This window comes from Dermacentor variabilis, unplaced genomic scaffold (assembly GCF_050947875.1).
Source record: "Dermacentor variabilis isolate Ectoservices unplaced genomic scaffold, ASM5094787v1 scaffold_12, whole genome shotgun sequence".
NCBI classification, from domain to species: Eukaryota; Metazoa; Arthropoda; class Arachnida; order Ixodida; family Ixodidae; genus Dermacentor; species Dermacentor variabilis.
This window is the reverse complement of record NW_027460280.1, coordinates 42,368,448-42,384,050: the sequence shown is the minus strand read 5'-3', so window position 1 is coordinate 42,384,050 and position 15,603 is coordinate 42,368,448. Positions and strand designations below refer to the sequence as shown.

General features: G+C 45.5%; 1 protein-coding gene across 1 annotated transcript in view; it reads right to left on the bottom strand.

The window, feature by feature from the left end:
• Positions 1 to 3,968: 3,968 nt before the first annotated feature.
• Positions 3,969 to 15,603, bottom strand: part of LOC142565811 (uncharacterized) — a 65,086-nt gene continuing 53,451 nt past the window's right edge. Inside the window, exon 2 of the mRNA XM_075676348.1 lies at positions 3,969 to 4,978. Coding sequence (XP_075532463.1) covers positions 4,144 to 4,978 — 835 coding nt within the window. The 3' untranslated portion in view covers positions 3,969 to 4,143. The remainder of the gene's footprint in view (positions 4,979 to 15,603) is intronic.

Below are 15,603 nucleotides of genomic sequence, written 5' to 3'. Positions count from 1 at the left end.
GCAATCAATAAACACATCTACTCTGCCTATAAACAATGGAAAATGGGAAAGGTGGTTCTGTTGCATAAGTATGGTAACAAAAACTCACCCCTGGATTACCGTCCGATTTAGTTTACCAACACATGCTGCAAACTTCTTGAACGTGAACTTCTTGAACATGTGAGTGAGCTTTTACTCCCGGCATCCTTCGTGTACAACACATGATAATCAAAATTCATTTCAATTCAATTTAGAAACCTCGTTAACTCTCTTGACTCAGACTCATTTTTCACTTCAGCTCAACATCGTTTTCGCAAAACATACTCATGTGAAACCCAACTAATATCTTTTACTCATGCATTACACTGTATTTTAGATCGTGCTTCCTGTGCTAGCTGTGTGCGTGTACGTGTGTGTCTGCGTGTGCGTGCGTGTGTGTGTGTGTGCGCGTGCGTGTGTGCGTGTGTGCGTGTGTGCGTGTGTGTGCGTGTGCGTGCGTGCGTGTGTGTGTGTGTGTGTGTGTGTGTGTGTGTGTGTGTTAGATTTTAGCAAGGTGTTTGACAAGGATTGCCACAAGCTGCTTTTTCTCAAGATCAGTACTAGGGTCCCTACTTTTCTTGATTTACATTAACGACCTACCGTCTTCAATGACGTCTCACATTCACTTGTTTGTCGACGATTGCGTGATATAGATCGTGACATAATTACTAACGACAACATTAGTGCTCTTCAATCTGATTTGGCCTATGAAATTGATTGGTGTAACACCTGGCTTATGGAACTCAATATTAATAAATGTAATGTTATGCGTTTGCACACCGACACCAATGCCCTTAGTATACTTACTATCTGAATAAACTTCCTTTAGAACCTGTTAACTCATACAAATACTTATGTGTTCATATAACTGCAAATCTAACTTGTACACTTCACACTGAGAACATAATTAATGTCCTAATACACTTGATTACTTACGTCACAATTTTTCCCAAGGCACCATCATCTTTAAAATTACTACTTTACAAGTTATCAGCGCGTCCTAAGTTAGAATACGCATCTGCTGTCTGGGACCCATACCATGAAAACCTTATTTTCTCGCACGACCTTGTTCAAGACAATTCAGTCCGATTAATATTTTCAAGTTATAACCGTACTGCTAGCACAGCATCAATAAAAGTCAATTTATCCCTTCTGTCAGTTGCATATCGTAAAACAATAGCACGGTTGACCCTGCTTCACAAATTTTAGTGCCATATCCTTCATTTCACAGTGTATTTTTCAGCCTCATTGCCAGTCACGTCACGTCGACCATCTCCAGAAAGTCGGAATTCCAACAGGCAACACTGAAAAAATTTAATTATGGGGTTTTACGCTCCAAAACCACTTTCTGATTATGAGGCACGCCGTAGTGGAGGACTCCGGAAATTTGGACCACCTGGGGTTTTTTAACGTGCACCTAAATCTAAGTACCACTGGTGTTTTCGCATTTCGCCCCCATCGAAATGCGGCCGCCGTGGCCGGGATTCGATCCCGCGATCTCGTGATCAGCAGCCGAACACCATCCACTGAGCAACCACGGCAGGTTGGCAGCACTGACACTACCTGCTTTTGAGGCGTAGGGGTTGTGGCGTTGCGCTATAGCACACTGTATAGCGCTAGTAAGTTCGAGGGAGCGGGATCGAATCCCGGCCGCAGCTAGCGACCGCATTTTGACGGGGGTGACATGCAAAAACGCTTGTGTACCGTGCGTTGGGTGCACGTTAAGGAACCCCAGGCGATCAAAATTAATCCGGAATCTCTCACTACAGGGAGCCTCATAAACAAATCGTGGTTTTGGCCTCTAAAATTCCAGTATTTAACCCTGACACTTTCAGTCAGTGTGTTTTTTTCTTTTTCCCAAGATCATTGCAGCAATGGAACCACGTTCTCGTTGATATTGCCGCCATTGTCGATAACAAACTCTTTCGCAAGGCGCAACAGGTGTGATTAACGTGCTTCTTCATTTACTTTATTTGCCATACTTGCAAACTATTAAACAAGACACACATTGCCTAACATTGTATAATTAGGAATTACTAACATGTTACATTATTTACTCGTCACATTTCATCGTTACGCTTCCCATTTTACCACTCCTCTCTGTAATACTCTCGGGCCTTGAGGATAAATAAATAAATAAATAAATAAATAAATAAATAAATAAATAAATAATGTGCATGAGAGGTGCAGGGCTGGTTCACGATTTTCCTGCGCCCTCCCTACTGACTGTGCCGGCTCGGTGCAGAGAAGCGGTGCAGGCTTTAAAGCAGCGCACGGCCGTGAGCACCGTTGTGTCTACGCCTCAGGAAACGGACGGCGCACACTAGGCGGGCAAAACATAACGCCTGCACCGCGTTGTGCCTGCCCCGCTGAAGTTGAGCTGCACACTTTCTCTCGTGCCCCGCCGTGACCTGGCTCACAGTGGTGCCGGCGAACGGAATATGCATGGATTAAGGAATATGCGTTGTCGGCGTAATACGCTTTATGTCCCATCGCCAGCAAAGTTCGGGCCTTCGCGATGTCACTGCAACGGAACGGTGGTGCCATCTGTCACGGGAAAACGCAGCATAGCCCACCGCGCGCTGACAGGTGGAGATGGCGCCACCACCATTGCATGGAAATCGACATATTTTGAGCCATGTTGTATACACCAACGTTGGTATGGCACCTGTCATTGCCTTGGATTGGCGTTGCCTCAGGCAGCATACGCCAGCACACATGTTGCCCTCGCTCCTGCATCAACGCTTGGTCGCATCAAATCGGTTTTACCGCAGGAGCAGTTGTTCTCGAGGCCTCCTGCTGACTTCTTGCGGAAACTACGTCATCGCCCGGCATGGCTCAACACGGAACAGTACGCATATATCGAGCAGGCGTATATGTATATACGCATCTGTATACTACAGTCTACCGCCACGGATGCTCCGGTCGCCGGCTCTGCTCTCTATACGGAATTGCGCAACGAAACAACAAACGCTACCTCTCCGCAAGAAATATATGCCGTCAAGCCACTTCATTGCTTAATAAACTGCATTGATTACTCCTTTGGCTCTCTCTTGTTTTAAAGCGACTAGATTCCATTGGTTCTTTTCCCTCGCACTCCCTCCACTATACATCGTGCAACTAAGTTGTGGGGTGCGCTCGTCGTCGAACGTGTTGTCGCGCGAGACCTTTGCGGCATCTAAAGGTTTAGACGTTGGGGTCGGTGGTAGCGCTGTGTTACAGTGCACTAGAAGTAGCTGCGTCGCGTTTCTTCGCTGCTTGGGCTTACGGTTCCATGGGCCGTGTTTCTCGGCGGAATCTGCTGCGCGTCTCTTTTCCAGATGCGCCCAACTCTTCTTCCATGGGTGATACGCATTTCAGTGTCACATGATTGCAAACCTATTTATTTATTTTATTTGTTTGAAAAACCTGCAGCACCGTGAAGGCTTTATTGCAGGGGGGATACAGTGGGCGTATATAAAAACGTTAAAAAAAAGGGGGGGAGGCATGCGCCTATAGATCAACATACAAAAAGGAAATATAACACTTTGTGACTACTTTGACTATTTCTATAGAGCACACAGCTGCGGCCACCTCTGCGGTAACCTATTTTGATTCAGAAATCAAATATTCCCAAATTTCGTTGTTTGTTCTTTGTGAACATACACCTCAATGTGATTAAAGCAGTTGTTAGTTTGCGCACCATCCTGTGCGTTTGATCCTGTTTTATTCGTGTGTGTCTCATTAGAAATATGTACGACGGCGCCCGCGCCGCTCCGTGTCGGAGGTCACGCTATCTACTGAGTTGCAGCAAGTGTTTACTGCAATTTATACTGCTCATAAAACAATTATACTCGGCGTAATACTCTAATACCTTCCTATCGTTATCAGTGCCCTTCGGACTAAACTGCGATTAAAAAGAAATAATCACGGGACGTGCTGTTGTTAGCACGGTTCACCTAATGGAAGGCACATGTAGGTCGTGTGGCCCACAGATGAAACGCCGAGGTCAGGTGCAGCAATATACTTTATTTTGTACCTCTCATACTGCAGTAGCACTTCTCGGGCCAGCTCGGTCCGTCTGCCTGAAGCGAGACCTGTGCGTGAGCGTAAAAAAGGGGGGCGGGTTCTTAAATTAAAGGGGGCTCAGGAGGCGTTGGCGTGGACGCGCATGTGCCGGTTCAGGTTGCCCGACTGCGAGAAGCGAAGCAGACAGAGCCGGCACTGGTAGGGCTTCTCGCCCGAGTGAGTGCGCAGGTGCTTGGTCAGCGTGGAGCTGTCCGAGAAGGCCTTCTTGCAGAGGCAGCAGCGGTAGGGCCGTTCGCCCGAGTGGGTGCGCATGTGCGTCGTCACCGACGAGCTCTGCGAAAAGCGGCGCTCGCACACCGGGCAGCGGAACGGCTTCTCGCCGGAGTGCGTGCGCAGGTGCGCCGTCAGGTTGGCCGCCTGCGAGAAGCACTTGCTGCACTGCAGGCAGCGGTAGGGCCGCTCGCCCGAGTGGGTGCGCAGGTGCGTCTTGAGCGTGCTCGGCCGCGCGTACGCCTTGCCGCAGATGCCGCACAGGTTGACACGACCGTCGGAGCCGCGCGCCGCGCCCGGTACGCCAGCGACGCCGCCCTGACCCAGGACGCCGCCGGCGACCTGGCCCGCAGCGACCTGGTGCGGCGCGGGCGGCGGCGGGGGTGGGGGTGCGGCCACGTCCGTCGCGTAGCCCGTACTCGCGTACAGCTCTTCCTGCGGGTGGTGGTGGTAGGGCGGAGGCGCCCACTGCGCGGCGTAGCTGGGCTCCCATCCGGCCACTCCCATGGTCATGTTCATGGACAGGTTGACGCTCATCGAGGTGGGGAACATGTGCGGTGGCGGCGGCGGCGGCGGGGCTTCGGCCGGCCCGGCCCCGTAGGGCCCGGCGCCCCCCGCCGGCGAGCTCGGGTGTACCACGGCGTGCTTGAGCGACAGCAGCACGTCCGCGATGGTGTCGCCCCTGCGAATGAGACGAGCCGTCAGTGGTGCGCGGTACAACAGATCGTGCCTATGTTACCACAACTGAACCTTTCTATATACGAATAACACGGACCGCGGTGCCCTGCTGCGCCTCTGCAGTGAGCCTCTGCGGAGGGGAGGACCTCTGAAAAAATAGTGCGGATGTTTTCTTTTTATCTGTGCAGCTCACATGCAAATGAAGTCCCCATTGTTTAGGGGGCGCATTATAAATTTGGTGCCGGATAGTTTGGTCTATCAGGCGAAGGATTTGCTTTTCCGCAAGTATAGTCTGAATGCCGTGAAAAAAGCTTACAAGGGGAAGAAACGAGGCGGAAATAAAGAGAGAAGGCAGGGATGTTAATCAGAAATTCGTCTGATTGGCAGCGCTACTCTGAGAGACGGGAAATAGGAAATAGAAAGATAAGACAGGGAGAGGGAGTGGAGGGGGAGGAAAGCTGCGGTGAGTTCGCGCAAGCATGCGGAGGCCTTGAGCGAGTCAAAGACGTTCACATAGGCGAGTCGTCCTCAAGAAAGACAAAAGTGCCTTCATAGCTTTGTGGACCGACGAGCGATGGGGACGGTCTTCAAGTAGCACCTGCACATACAACGGCCGATCGTCCAGTCGTAGCAACGCAATAGATAATGTTTGTCTTTCCGACTGAAATCGATGACAATGGCACGATAAATGTTTGATGTACGAGAATGTCGGGGCAAATAGCCGCAACAAATCAAACTTTTAAAATATCCTCATAGGCACACGATTCTATAAAAGTATACAAATGCAAACACACAAGGTAATATAAACTTACTCAAGATAAAATGTTACGCAGACTTTCCAAGTATTGCGTGGTATCTCTTTGCATACGAAGCATTTGCCGCACAGCGCATGTGATGAAAAGTTTAACGTTTCGGTTTGTGTGTATACTTTACTTATGCGGTTGGGAGTCGCTTAAGGCCCATTAGAAGAAGAATTATGCATATTCTTAAGATATACCGGTTTTGCACATCACGACAGTGACGTGAACCTCCCAAACGTCATGTGTAGTAGAAAACGTAACGTCATCTCGAGTAGAACTCACGACGCATTGGAACAGCTATTTTTGTGTGCGAATTGAAATCCTACAGCTTTGTGTTTAGAAAGCTGATATCGCAGAAATGCTTCTTCATCACCTCAAATCGTTTTACTAGCGTAATCACCAAGACTTGCACTCAGCACGTGTCAAATGTTGCTTCATTCCGCAGAGACGCTGAGATTTGGAGAAAAAAAAAGTTTTCGCAGTTTCATTTACACGTGCATTTAATGCATGTACAATTGCACTTTTTCGCATATGCATTTCACTCAATTATCGCTCACCCGCGAACTCATGAAGTGTGCACAGCTATTTTGTAAGCTATACCTTATGGAAGCAATCAAGGCAACGACAGGTGGGCTAAATCTGCAAAACACACTGCAAAAGAAATGCCGTCTTTCAAGCAAGAATTAACATCAAAGTGCTTCCATTGCTCGAATATGAGTGTGCAGAAATCATTTACTTACAAAGGGCTTGGAATTCGCTTTGCGTTTAAAGGAGCGCTTGACGTACATTCGATTCTCAATTTGTTCGCGTTAAATGAAGGTCCTAGACCTCTAAACTCCAGAATAAATAGTGGAAAGCCACCAAGGCACCCTAAATAATTTAATATGACAGATTTTCTGTAACCACTTTCGGTTTACTTTCCCAGACGGTTACCGTGTCGTGACGCCATGACGCAGAAGATGGTCACGTGGGAGACATTGCGACATTCGTAATGGGCAAAGGGTGCAACAGAAGGTCCCTGGGCTAATGTGTGCGGATGACATAGTGCTACAATGCAATAGATTTACAGAGACTTGAGAATACGTGTGGCAATGCAGCGACAAATCTGGGCTCTACGTTTAGCACAGATAATTCTGGATTTATGATGTTTACTGAAGAAACGAGCAGTGACATGGTATCAATTCCACAGCAAGTCGTACCCATAGTCAAGCAACATAAATGCCTTGGTGTATACATAAACGAAGGAAAGACCTACTCAAGCATCCACCAAGATCTAAGAATGAAGGGGAAGGGCAATGCAGTAAAAATGAAACAAAGAGCAGTTTGGGGCTACAGTAAATACGAGGTGGTGCGAGGAATCTGGAAAGGAGTAATGGTGCCGGCGGTAATGTTCGAAAATGTCATCCTGCGCTTAAAATCAGACATCGTGTCGCGGTTGCAAGTTAACCAAAGTTCGGTGCTGGTTGCATTGGAGGCGCACGCAAAAGCCACAAATGAGTCAGTGCATTGAGTCATGTTTTAGGCCTCTTTTGGAGTCAGAAGCGCAGAGCACAATTAGTTTTGAAGAAATTTAAGACTCAGGTACATAGATAAAAATGAATGGACGGCTAAAATGCACAGATATCTCTACCTCAAAAGCGTGGACACATAAACGGAGGAAGAGGTCAAAAACGTTGGCAACCAGGTCCAGGATAATTGAAAGTGTAAATAGACCACCAGGAGTAATAAAGAAGAAAGGGAGGGAAACAGATACAGTAGATTGAATGCAAAGGATAGAAACAAAGAAGACCATGGAGATTTACAACAATGGGAAGAAAGAAATTAGAAGGGAAAGTCTGCATGACAACACAAAGGCAGTGCCTTGCTATTTGAGCCTGGAGCTGGTTGCCTAAGGACAAAAACAGCGGGGAAAATATTCGCAACAGCATGAGGCATGTGCATGCTGCAGTAAAAATCCGGAGACAACTCAGCACATCTTAATGGAATCCGAAGGTATTCCCCCAGTGAGACCCGTAGGAAACGTTCACGTTCCAGAAGCGCTGGGATTTAAAGCGGATGGAAGCAAGCATTTAAAGGGGAGAATGCTGTATCGGCAGTTTTGCATGTTGCAAACATCCATGAAATGGGAGGAGACTCTCAAGGGATTCTGTCGTCGCGGCATGGCCTAGGCCAAGGCCCAACGCTGTGCTCTGCCTGCTGGTCTCAGAGCATTGCCTCCTAACAAGCATGCTTCCTCCTCGCCGTTTTATTTGTCCCACGCCAGTTGGTGCACTGAAGACACTGTCGCAACACCTACTGAAAGCGCATTCATTCCACACCTTCGTGGATTCGCAAGCAAGACGCTTTTCTTGTCCCGAAAGGGACAGGCAAGAAACGGTTCGTCCCGCGGCGTAATTTGCGGCCCCATGCGACAGCCGTTTGAATTGGATTACGGGGCTGTAGGTGCCAAAACCACAATCGAATTATGAGGCAGGCCCTAGTGGCGCACTCCGGATTAATTTTGGCACCGTGGTACACGTTCCTAAATCAAAGTGCACGAGCATTTCACCCCCGTCGAAATGCAGCTGCCTCGGTCAAATCCGCGACCTCGAGCAATGCCATAGAAGCAAAGCTATCGCAGCGGGCACAGAAGTGTTGATTTGACGTGCGACCGCTTCCGTTGTGTCGCCTAGACCCTGCGGTGCTCTTTAATTAATGTGGCTCTGCCTCTGTACGCCCTGCGTAAGTTGTCCGCTAGACATATTTGCACGGTTTTATTTTTCAGAAATAGCAGCAACGCACCATACCGCACTTGAACTTTCTTTTTATTGATACGTTATAAGGAGATGTTGGGGACGCACAATTTAAGGCGCCGGCTACTCCTTAGCTCTTGAATGCGCCTAGCTTACAATATACAGGGTACAAGATTACATATCAAATAACCTTTCCATACAAGTTTCTGTTCTGTACTTGAACTTACGTTTATTCAGCGTTTCCTTGCCTTTTCACGTCACCCCCCCCCCCCCCCCCCGTTTTTGTATGGGGACTGCGAGCGAAGAGTGGCAAGGCTGTTATTCACTCGTTTCCCGACTGCGTCGGTTCTACCCATTCCCTGACCCCTCTCCCCTCATCTCTTCCATTCTATCTAGCTTCCCTCTGGACTTGCACGTTGGTAGAAAGGTAAGCGCTTGCGAGGGGGGGGGGGGAGTCACGAGTAATTACAGCTGTCAAGAGGCTAATGTGGCGACGACCCGGGGGCTTCAGAGGGCATTGTGACATAGCGTTAATATAACTACAGTCCTGACTCTGATATAACCAACTCTAGAGGAAAAGCTCTAGAGAAAACCAACTCTAGAGAAAAAGGGGGAACCGCCAGGGCGCCACCCTGTTGCTACTTGTCAATGTGGCCAGCGAAATTACTATTGAAAGAGCTGAAAACAAATACAGGTCACCTTATGCTTTGTCATTAAAAGACGCATACCTGATGGCTTTATGAAGGTGATGTGTGAATATTAAGTTTACAAAAAGCGCTCGCAAAGTGCGCAATTTATGTGAATCACGATGTACGCATTCATTCATAAAGCATGGCGCGAATTTCGGTTTCGAATCTGTGCTCTTGTATGCGTAGTAGTTTCGTACAGTTTAGGTTTGACATGCGACCGCGCGACGACATCGGACGCTATGGCACCTTCGTGCCTTTTGCGCTACCCTCAAGCCTCGAAGGGCTCTGGCATTTACGTTCACATGTGAGTAAACGAATGTATCTTCTTGTTCAGAACATCACTCGAGTAGAGAGCTCTCGTAATGCATCACGATCGTTTGAGAATCGTCACAGTAGAGCATTTTTTTTACCTATCGCTCTGTCTGCAAAGCTATAAAGAAAAAAGATCAGCGAACATGCGGAGCGGTGTTTTTATTTGCAGGTTTTCCTTAAGTAATAGGGAACTGCTGGATAGGTGGATTAGCACAACCGGAATTGCACTGGCGAATCTACAAGCAAGTCATAAAATCTGTTTAGTTATTGCACTTTGAACAGTCATGCTTCTACAAAGGACACAGCAGAAAGACATTGAAGCCTGGTGTTGTGCCGAGTATTTCTGTGCCAACAAGCAACCAACTGGTGAGTGCCTAATACGAATGAAATCGAGTGCATAAACCAACATATTAATAGCGTAGGCGTTTTATTAACTGTGCAATATTTTCAACACTTCTTTGCATGTCATTTCATGTGACATATCTTTTCTGGTCACAAATGTGTGCAGGGAATCTATTTGCATGATCGACTCCGGGCCTGTGGGACCGTTCACTTGCACTTGATGCTGAGTCTTTTACATGTATCCATAAACTGCTGCACATCAGAGTCCTACAAGCATTTTCAAAATTTAATTATTTTAGACAACACGCACATATGCAATACTGACATAATCTTAAATACCACTAAGCAGCTGGGACACAAATTTTTGTTGAGTATACTCGCAGGTAAGATAAGTAGATCATGTGAACAGCTCCACCTCCTTTTCCTTAAATCAATGTCTACAAGGGGTATACGAAAAAATAATTTTTTTCTCGCACACCGATTATTTTGCTGTATAAGCAAGAGAACCCACCACATTAGTGTAACATATGTTGTACACCATGCTAACATGTGCTTGAATTTACCAAGTGTAAATTATTTTCGTGGCTCATTCAGTCAAATCACATTGCAAGCTGCAGTCATCAATCTTCTGTTGGATTTGCAAATGTTCAATGAAACATGTTTCCCTGTTATGCAGATGCAATGGCAAGCCCTTCTGTGTGTTGAAGGTAAAATTTAAGCCCTAAATTAAAGGAGACATTTCTAGACAGAAACAACAAGTAACAATGATAAATGCATAGTATCAGAAGCCCAAGGTACAGAACTTATGAGAATAAGTGTCCAATTATTTTAAGGAAGGAAGGGTATTTGAAGATGCAAGACTCTTTAGTGGAGGTCACGCAAGCCAATATAGGTAGACTACTCTGCAAAATTATGCGAGTAATGGAATAGCAAACAATAGGTCAAGAAATGTGTTGTTTTTCTGCAAAAAAAGAAAGCTGATGTTCGTCAGTACATGACTCACTTTAGTACTGAGACTGCCACTTGATAAATTCAGAAACAAAACAAAGAACAAGCCACGCAAAAAAAAATTAATGATGCTCTCTCCACACTGGGCTAAATAAAAAAAACACACAAAAAAAAACGGATCACATCTAATGTGTGATCAGCCTTGTGAAACAATAAAGGAAAAAAAATTCAATTTCAAGGTATGGCACTTCCCGCATAGATGTGGAGGGAATTGCACGAATCGTGATAGTTACCGCTGCATTTAGATATTGAAAGCATTCATGCAGACAAGGATGATTCTTTATATTTTTGGCTACCACTTCAAATGCCTCCACCATATGTTACAATACTGCACGTAGCCATACCAAGGATCTCACAGCAACACCTTCAGGTAAAAAGTAAAAGCAGTCAAAAGTGCTGGTGCATTCTGGACGCTATCTTTGAAAACATTTAGGCAAGAACAATGCAAGAAGAAGACATAAGAACTGCATTTATTTCCATAGTTCCCCATTTGAATGGCCTTTTCTTCTCGCTTAGACAATGCCTACGCCTAGCCACAGCCAGCTCCCTCATGCAGTATCTGCAAGCCAAGACGCCGTGGAAGCACATACAGGTAAGAGCCAAGAAGTAATGGCACTGGTATTGACATTCATCCAATTTCTTTCTTTTTCTTGCCTTTAGGCAACCAGCACACCTCGAACAGCCACCTTGACTGCGGGTGTGTCACCCAAGTCGCCAAGGAAGCATTTCAGGGAAAGCGACAAGCAACGAAAACAGCCACGATACTCTTTCTCTCGGATGACTCCTACACCTCGCCACGCATGCCCACCTGTGCAGACTCCACCAACACAGATGCCGTGGAGGAATGGGCAGGTCAGAGGCAAGAAGCAATGGCACCAGTGTTGACATTCACTCAAATTCTTTCTTTTTCTTACGCTGAGGCAGCCAGCACACCTCGGAACAGCCACCTTGACTGCGGGTGTGTCAGCAGATCCCTGTTGTACATATGCTGATAGTAAACTTCAATAAACTTGAACTTGATAATAAACTTGATTATAAACTTGAAGGCAAATGGGACATTGATGCATTACTTTGTTGAACATTATGTGTACACATACAATATATGTTATACTTTGCAGTGCTACAGAGCGTATTTTGAAGCTTCCCTCTATATTTTTCACCTTTAATTATGTATGTCTTGCGTGGCCCTCAATGATGCAGTTCATTTTGTAGCAGCTGCTTTGTTTGTGTATTGCACACTGGTTTAAGCTTGTGATATCCACATGTGTAAAAGGCCTATGCTGCTATGACAAATACAGAAGGTTTTATGTACAGTTCTTAGTGTTACAATTAAAAAGAAAAGTAAACAATCTCATCGTGGAATTGTGTTTATTATGGTACTGCCTATGGACAGTTATTGACAAGATCACAACTTGAACTGGTCAATCCGTCATGAGAAGGGATTATATGTATACATATAAAAAAAGGGGGGGGGAATTTGTGTGTGTGTGTGTGGGGGGGTAGGATTAGACGCGGTACTAAAAAACGTACCTACAGCGTCTTCTAGACCGATTCCTTTAAAAAATTAAATTATGGGGTTTTACGTGCCAAAACCACTTCCTTATTATGAGGCACGCCGTAGTGGAGGACTCCGGAAATTTGGACCACCTGGGGTTCTTTAACGTGCACCTAAAATCTAAGCACACGGGTGTTTTCGCCCCCATCGAAATGCGGCCACCGTGGTCGGGATTCGATCCCGCGACCTCGCGCTCAGCAGCCCAACACCATAGCCACTGAGCAACCACGGCGGGTTCCTATTAATTTAAGGTACCGTAACAAAGCGTATTATGCATACAGTTCGTACAAACTCTGGTATTGTAACATACGCCCGGCAACGCGAGCTACATGTGCCATCACTCGCATTCGCGACTGCACCGGATTCCCTCCATATTCTTCTGGTTAATCGTGCTCACTGTACCAAGGCAAAAGAAAGATCATGGGCGCAGGTGCCTTTAAAGCATCTCGACCTTGCGAGACACCGCTGCGCGTGCCAGGGGAGCTATCCGTGCGAACACTCCCTGGCGGCCCCAATCTACGGACCGCCCTGATTCGAGCTTTGATCCCCCCACTGCCGCTTGGGTGCCCTGGAGATCCTGCGTCGCCTAATTTATTATAATCTCAGATGCTCTCCTGAGACTTCTATTTGTCGGTTACATGTGCCTTGCAGCTGGATTAGTACTTGTAAATAATAATAAAAAACGATCTATCGTCGTGACGAAAAAAGCACCCAGCCACGAAAAAAACGCCCTGCGACTTCTGCAACATACCGCACCCGTGCGGAGAGAATTACGGAACGCCAACGAGGGATCTGCTGACCACAGCTTCGAGTTCCTAACTCATAACCTCGTCTAGTGCCACTTGTAACAACAAACAGTGCGTGACCGCTGAAAACCGCATAACGCCGGAAACATTAACAGGATCATCCTCCGGTTGCATAACTGCCACCTGCACGGCCAGCATGGACCACTCCCACACCATGGAATAAAGAGCCAACTTATAAAGCCCACACACACGGCTGCGCGCACACCACATCACACCACTACCAGCGAGACGATGCCAACGATGCTACGCGGGCTACGCTGCTAACTGCTAGAAGCTATCGGTTGTCAGAATAAAACTGACTACTGTCGCCAAGTCTAGCAAGCGTCTCAGGCGCTGGCAACCTCAACGCGTAGAAACATTGCGGCGCTCTTGCGGTTCCCGACTTCAGTGCATGGGCCCTATGGGTAGCTTTTCCTCTAGAGTCAGTATAGTAACTCTGTGCATTGTGCAAATTCGACGCGGTGCGATCCAAACGAGTTTCTCGCGTCTCCTTTCTTCTCTGCCACGCTTCTTGCATGTATAAACACGCTCTGAACCAATCCCCGACGCGGTGTGCCGGACAGCAGCAGCAGTGGGAAAGTCGAAGGAAAAGGCAAAGAAAGCTTCGCTTTAAAGGGTCCCTCACCAGGCCCTATAGCAAATTTTGGTTATACGCTCGAAGTTGTTACGTGTCCTCTAGGTAGCGTTCTGCCGCAAAAGGTTTTCAAATCGGCTCATTAATAGGCGAGATAGAAATATTTCAGTGCCGCGAACCCATCATTTCAGCAGGCGGGCTCCACTGCCAAGCAAGACGCTCTCTCCACTCGCCCCGTCTAGCCTACGCAAACGAAATTCCTTCCCTGCGTTCTCCCATGCCGGACCTCGAGGATCGCGTGACACATACGTCACGGGCCCCGCGCCTTCGCTTTTTTTTTCTCACTTCTTTTTCCGGCGATGCGCATGTTGGCGGCGTTGCGCGCGAGCTGTTATCGTTCCGCGCAGCGCACGATTTTGCGCGCTGTGCACAAGGACACATAACTGGTGGTATAATTCAGTGCTACACGAATATTGAGGCAGAACAAGCGGATCGCACAGCATGATCACGCGACGGAACATGGTAGGAAATGGCATAGTTTCGGTACGTGCGCACGTGACCACACCACCGTAGAACAAGCAGACGAAGCGGAAGTACATTTCTCTTGCTTCGGTGCGAAGTAAAGAAAAAGAACACGCAGACATTCCCTTTGCGTGTTTTATTATTTCCCTAAACCTCAATTCGTCAATTCAAGCAACAGATCACGCAAATAACAGATGGTGCTTTGAATAATTCTCCCAGTCACGTGTCACCACCAGCGATTTCACACTGCGGACTCGAGTACGTAGGCGCAGGGACGCGAGTACGTCATCCTCCGGCTTGGAGCGCGGCGGCCGCGAGGAGAAGGAAAAAGGGCATTCGTTTGAAATTTCGGCTCATTCCGCGGCGCGTAGCTATGTATTACTTTTCAAACACGATCGTTATCACGCAATGTATGCTCCGCGCTTGTCAGCTCAAAGTGGCAAGACCTGGTGAGGGGCTCTTTAAAAACGCGCTTGCCAAGCGCACTCACTTCAACATATGTTTGCCACCCTCAGCAGCCATGCTTGCTTCCCTTTCAAGTCCGCGTCTCTTATAGCTCGCCGTCATGGCAGGAGTTCTGGCAGCAGTAAATACGTGCTTAGATCAGTATCAGTGCTTAGTACGTGGCGTCCTTTCTTTCAGATACTAAGCGCTGTGCGATCGGCGTCCCTGCCTATTGCGCGTGTCGAAAAAAAATCAAGACGGATATATATATATATATATATATATATATATATATATATATATATATATATATATATATATATATATATATATATATATATATATATATATATATATATATATATATATATATATATATATATATATATATATATATATATATATATATATATATATATATATATATATATATATATATATATATATATATATATATATATATATATATATATATATATATATATATATATATATATATATATATATATATATATATATATATATATATATATATATATATATATATATATATATATATATATATATATATATATATATATATATATATATATATATATATATATATATATATATATATATATATATATATATATATATATATATATATATATATATATATATATATATATATATATATATATATATATATATATATATATATATATATATATATATATATATATATATATATATATATATATATATATATATATATATATATATATATATATATATATATATATATATATATATATATATATATATATATATATATATATATATATATATATATATATATATAT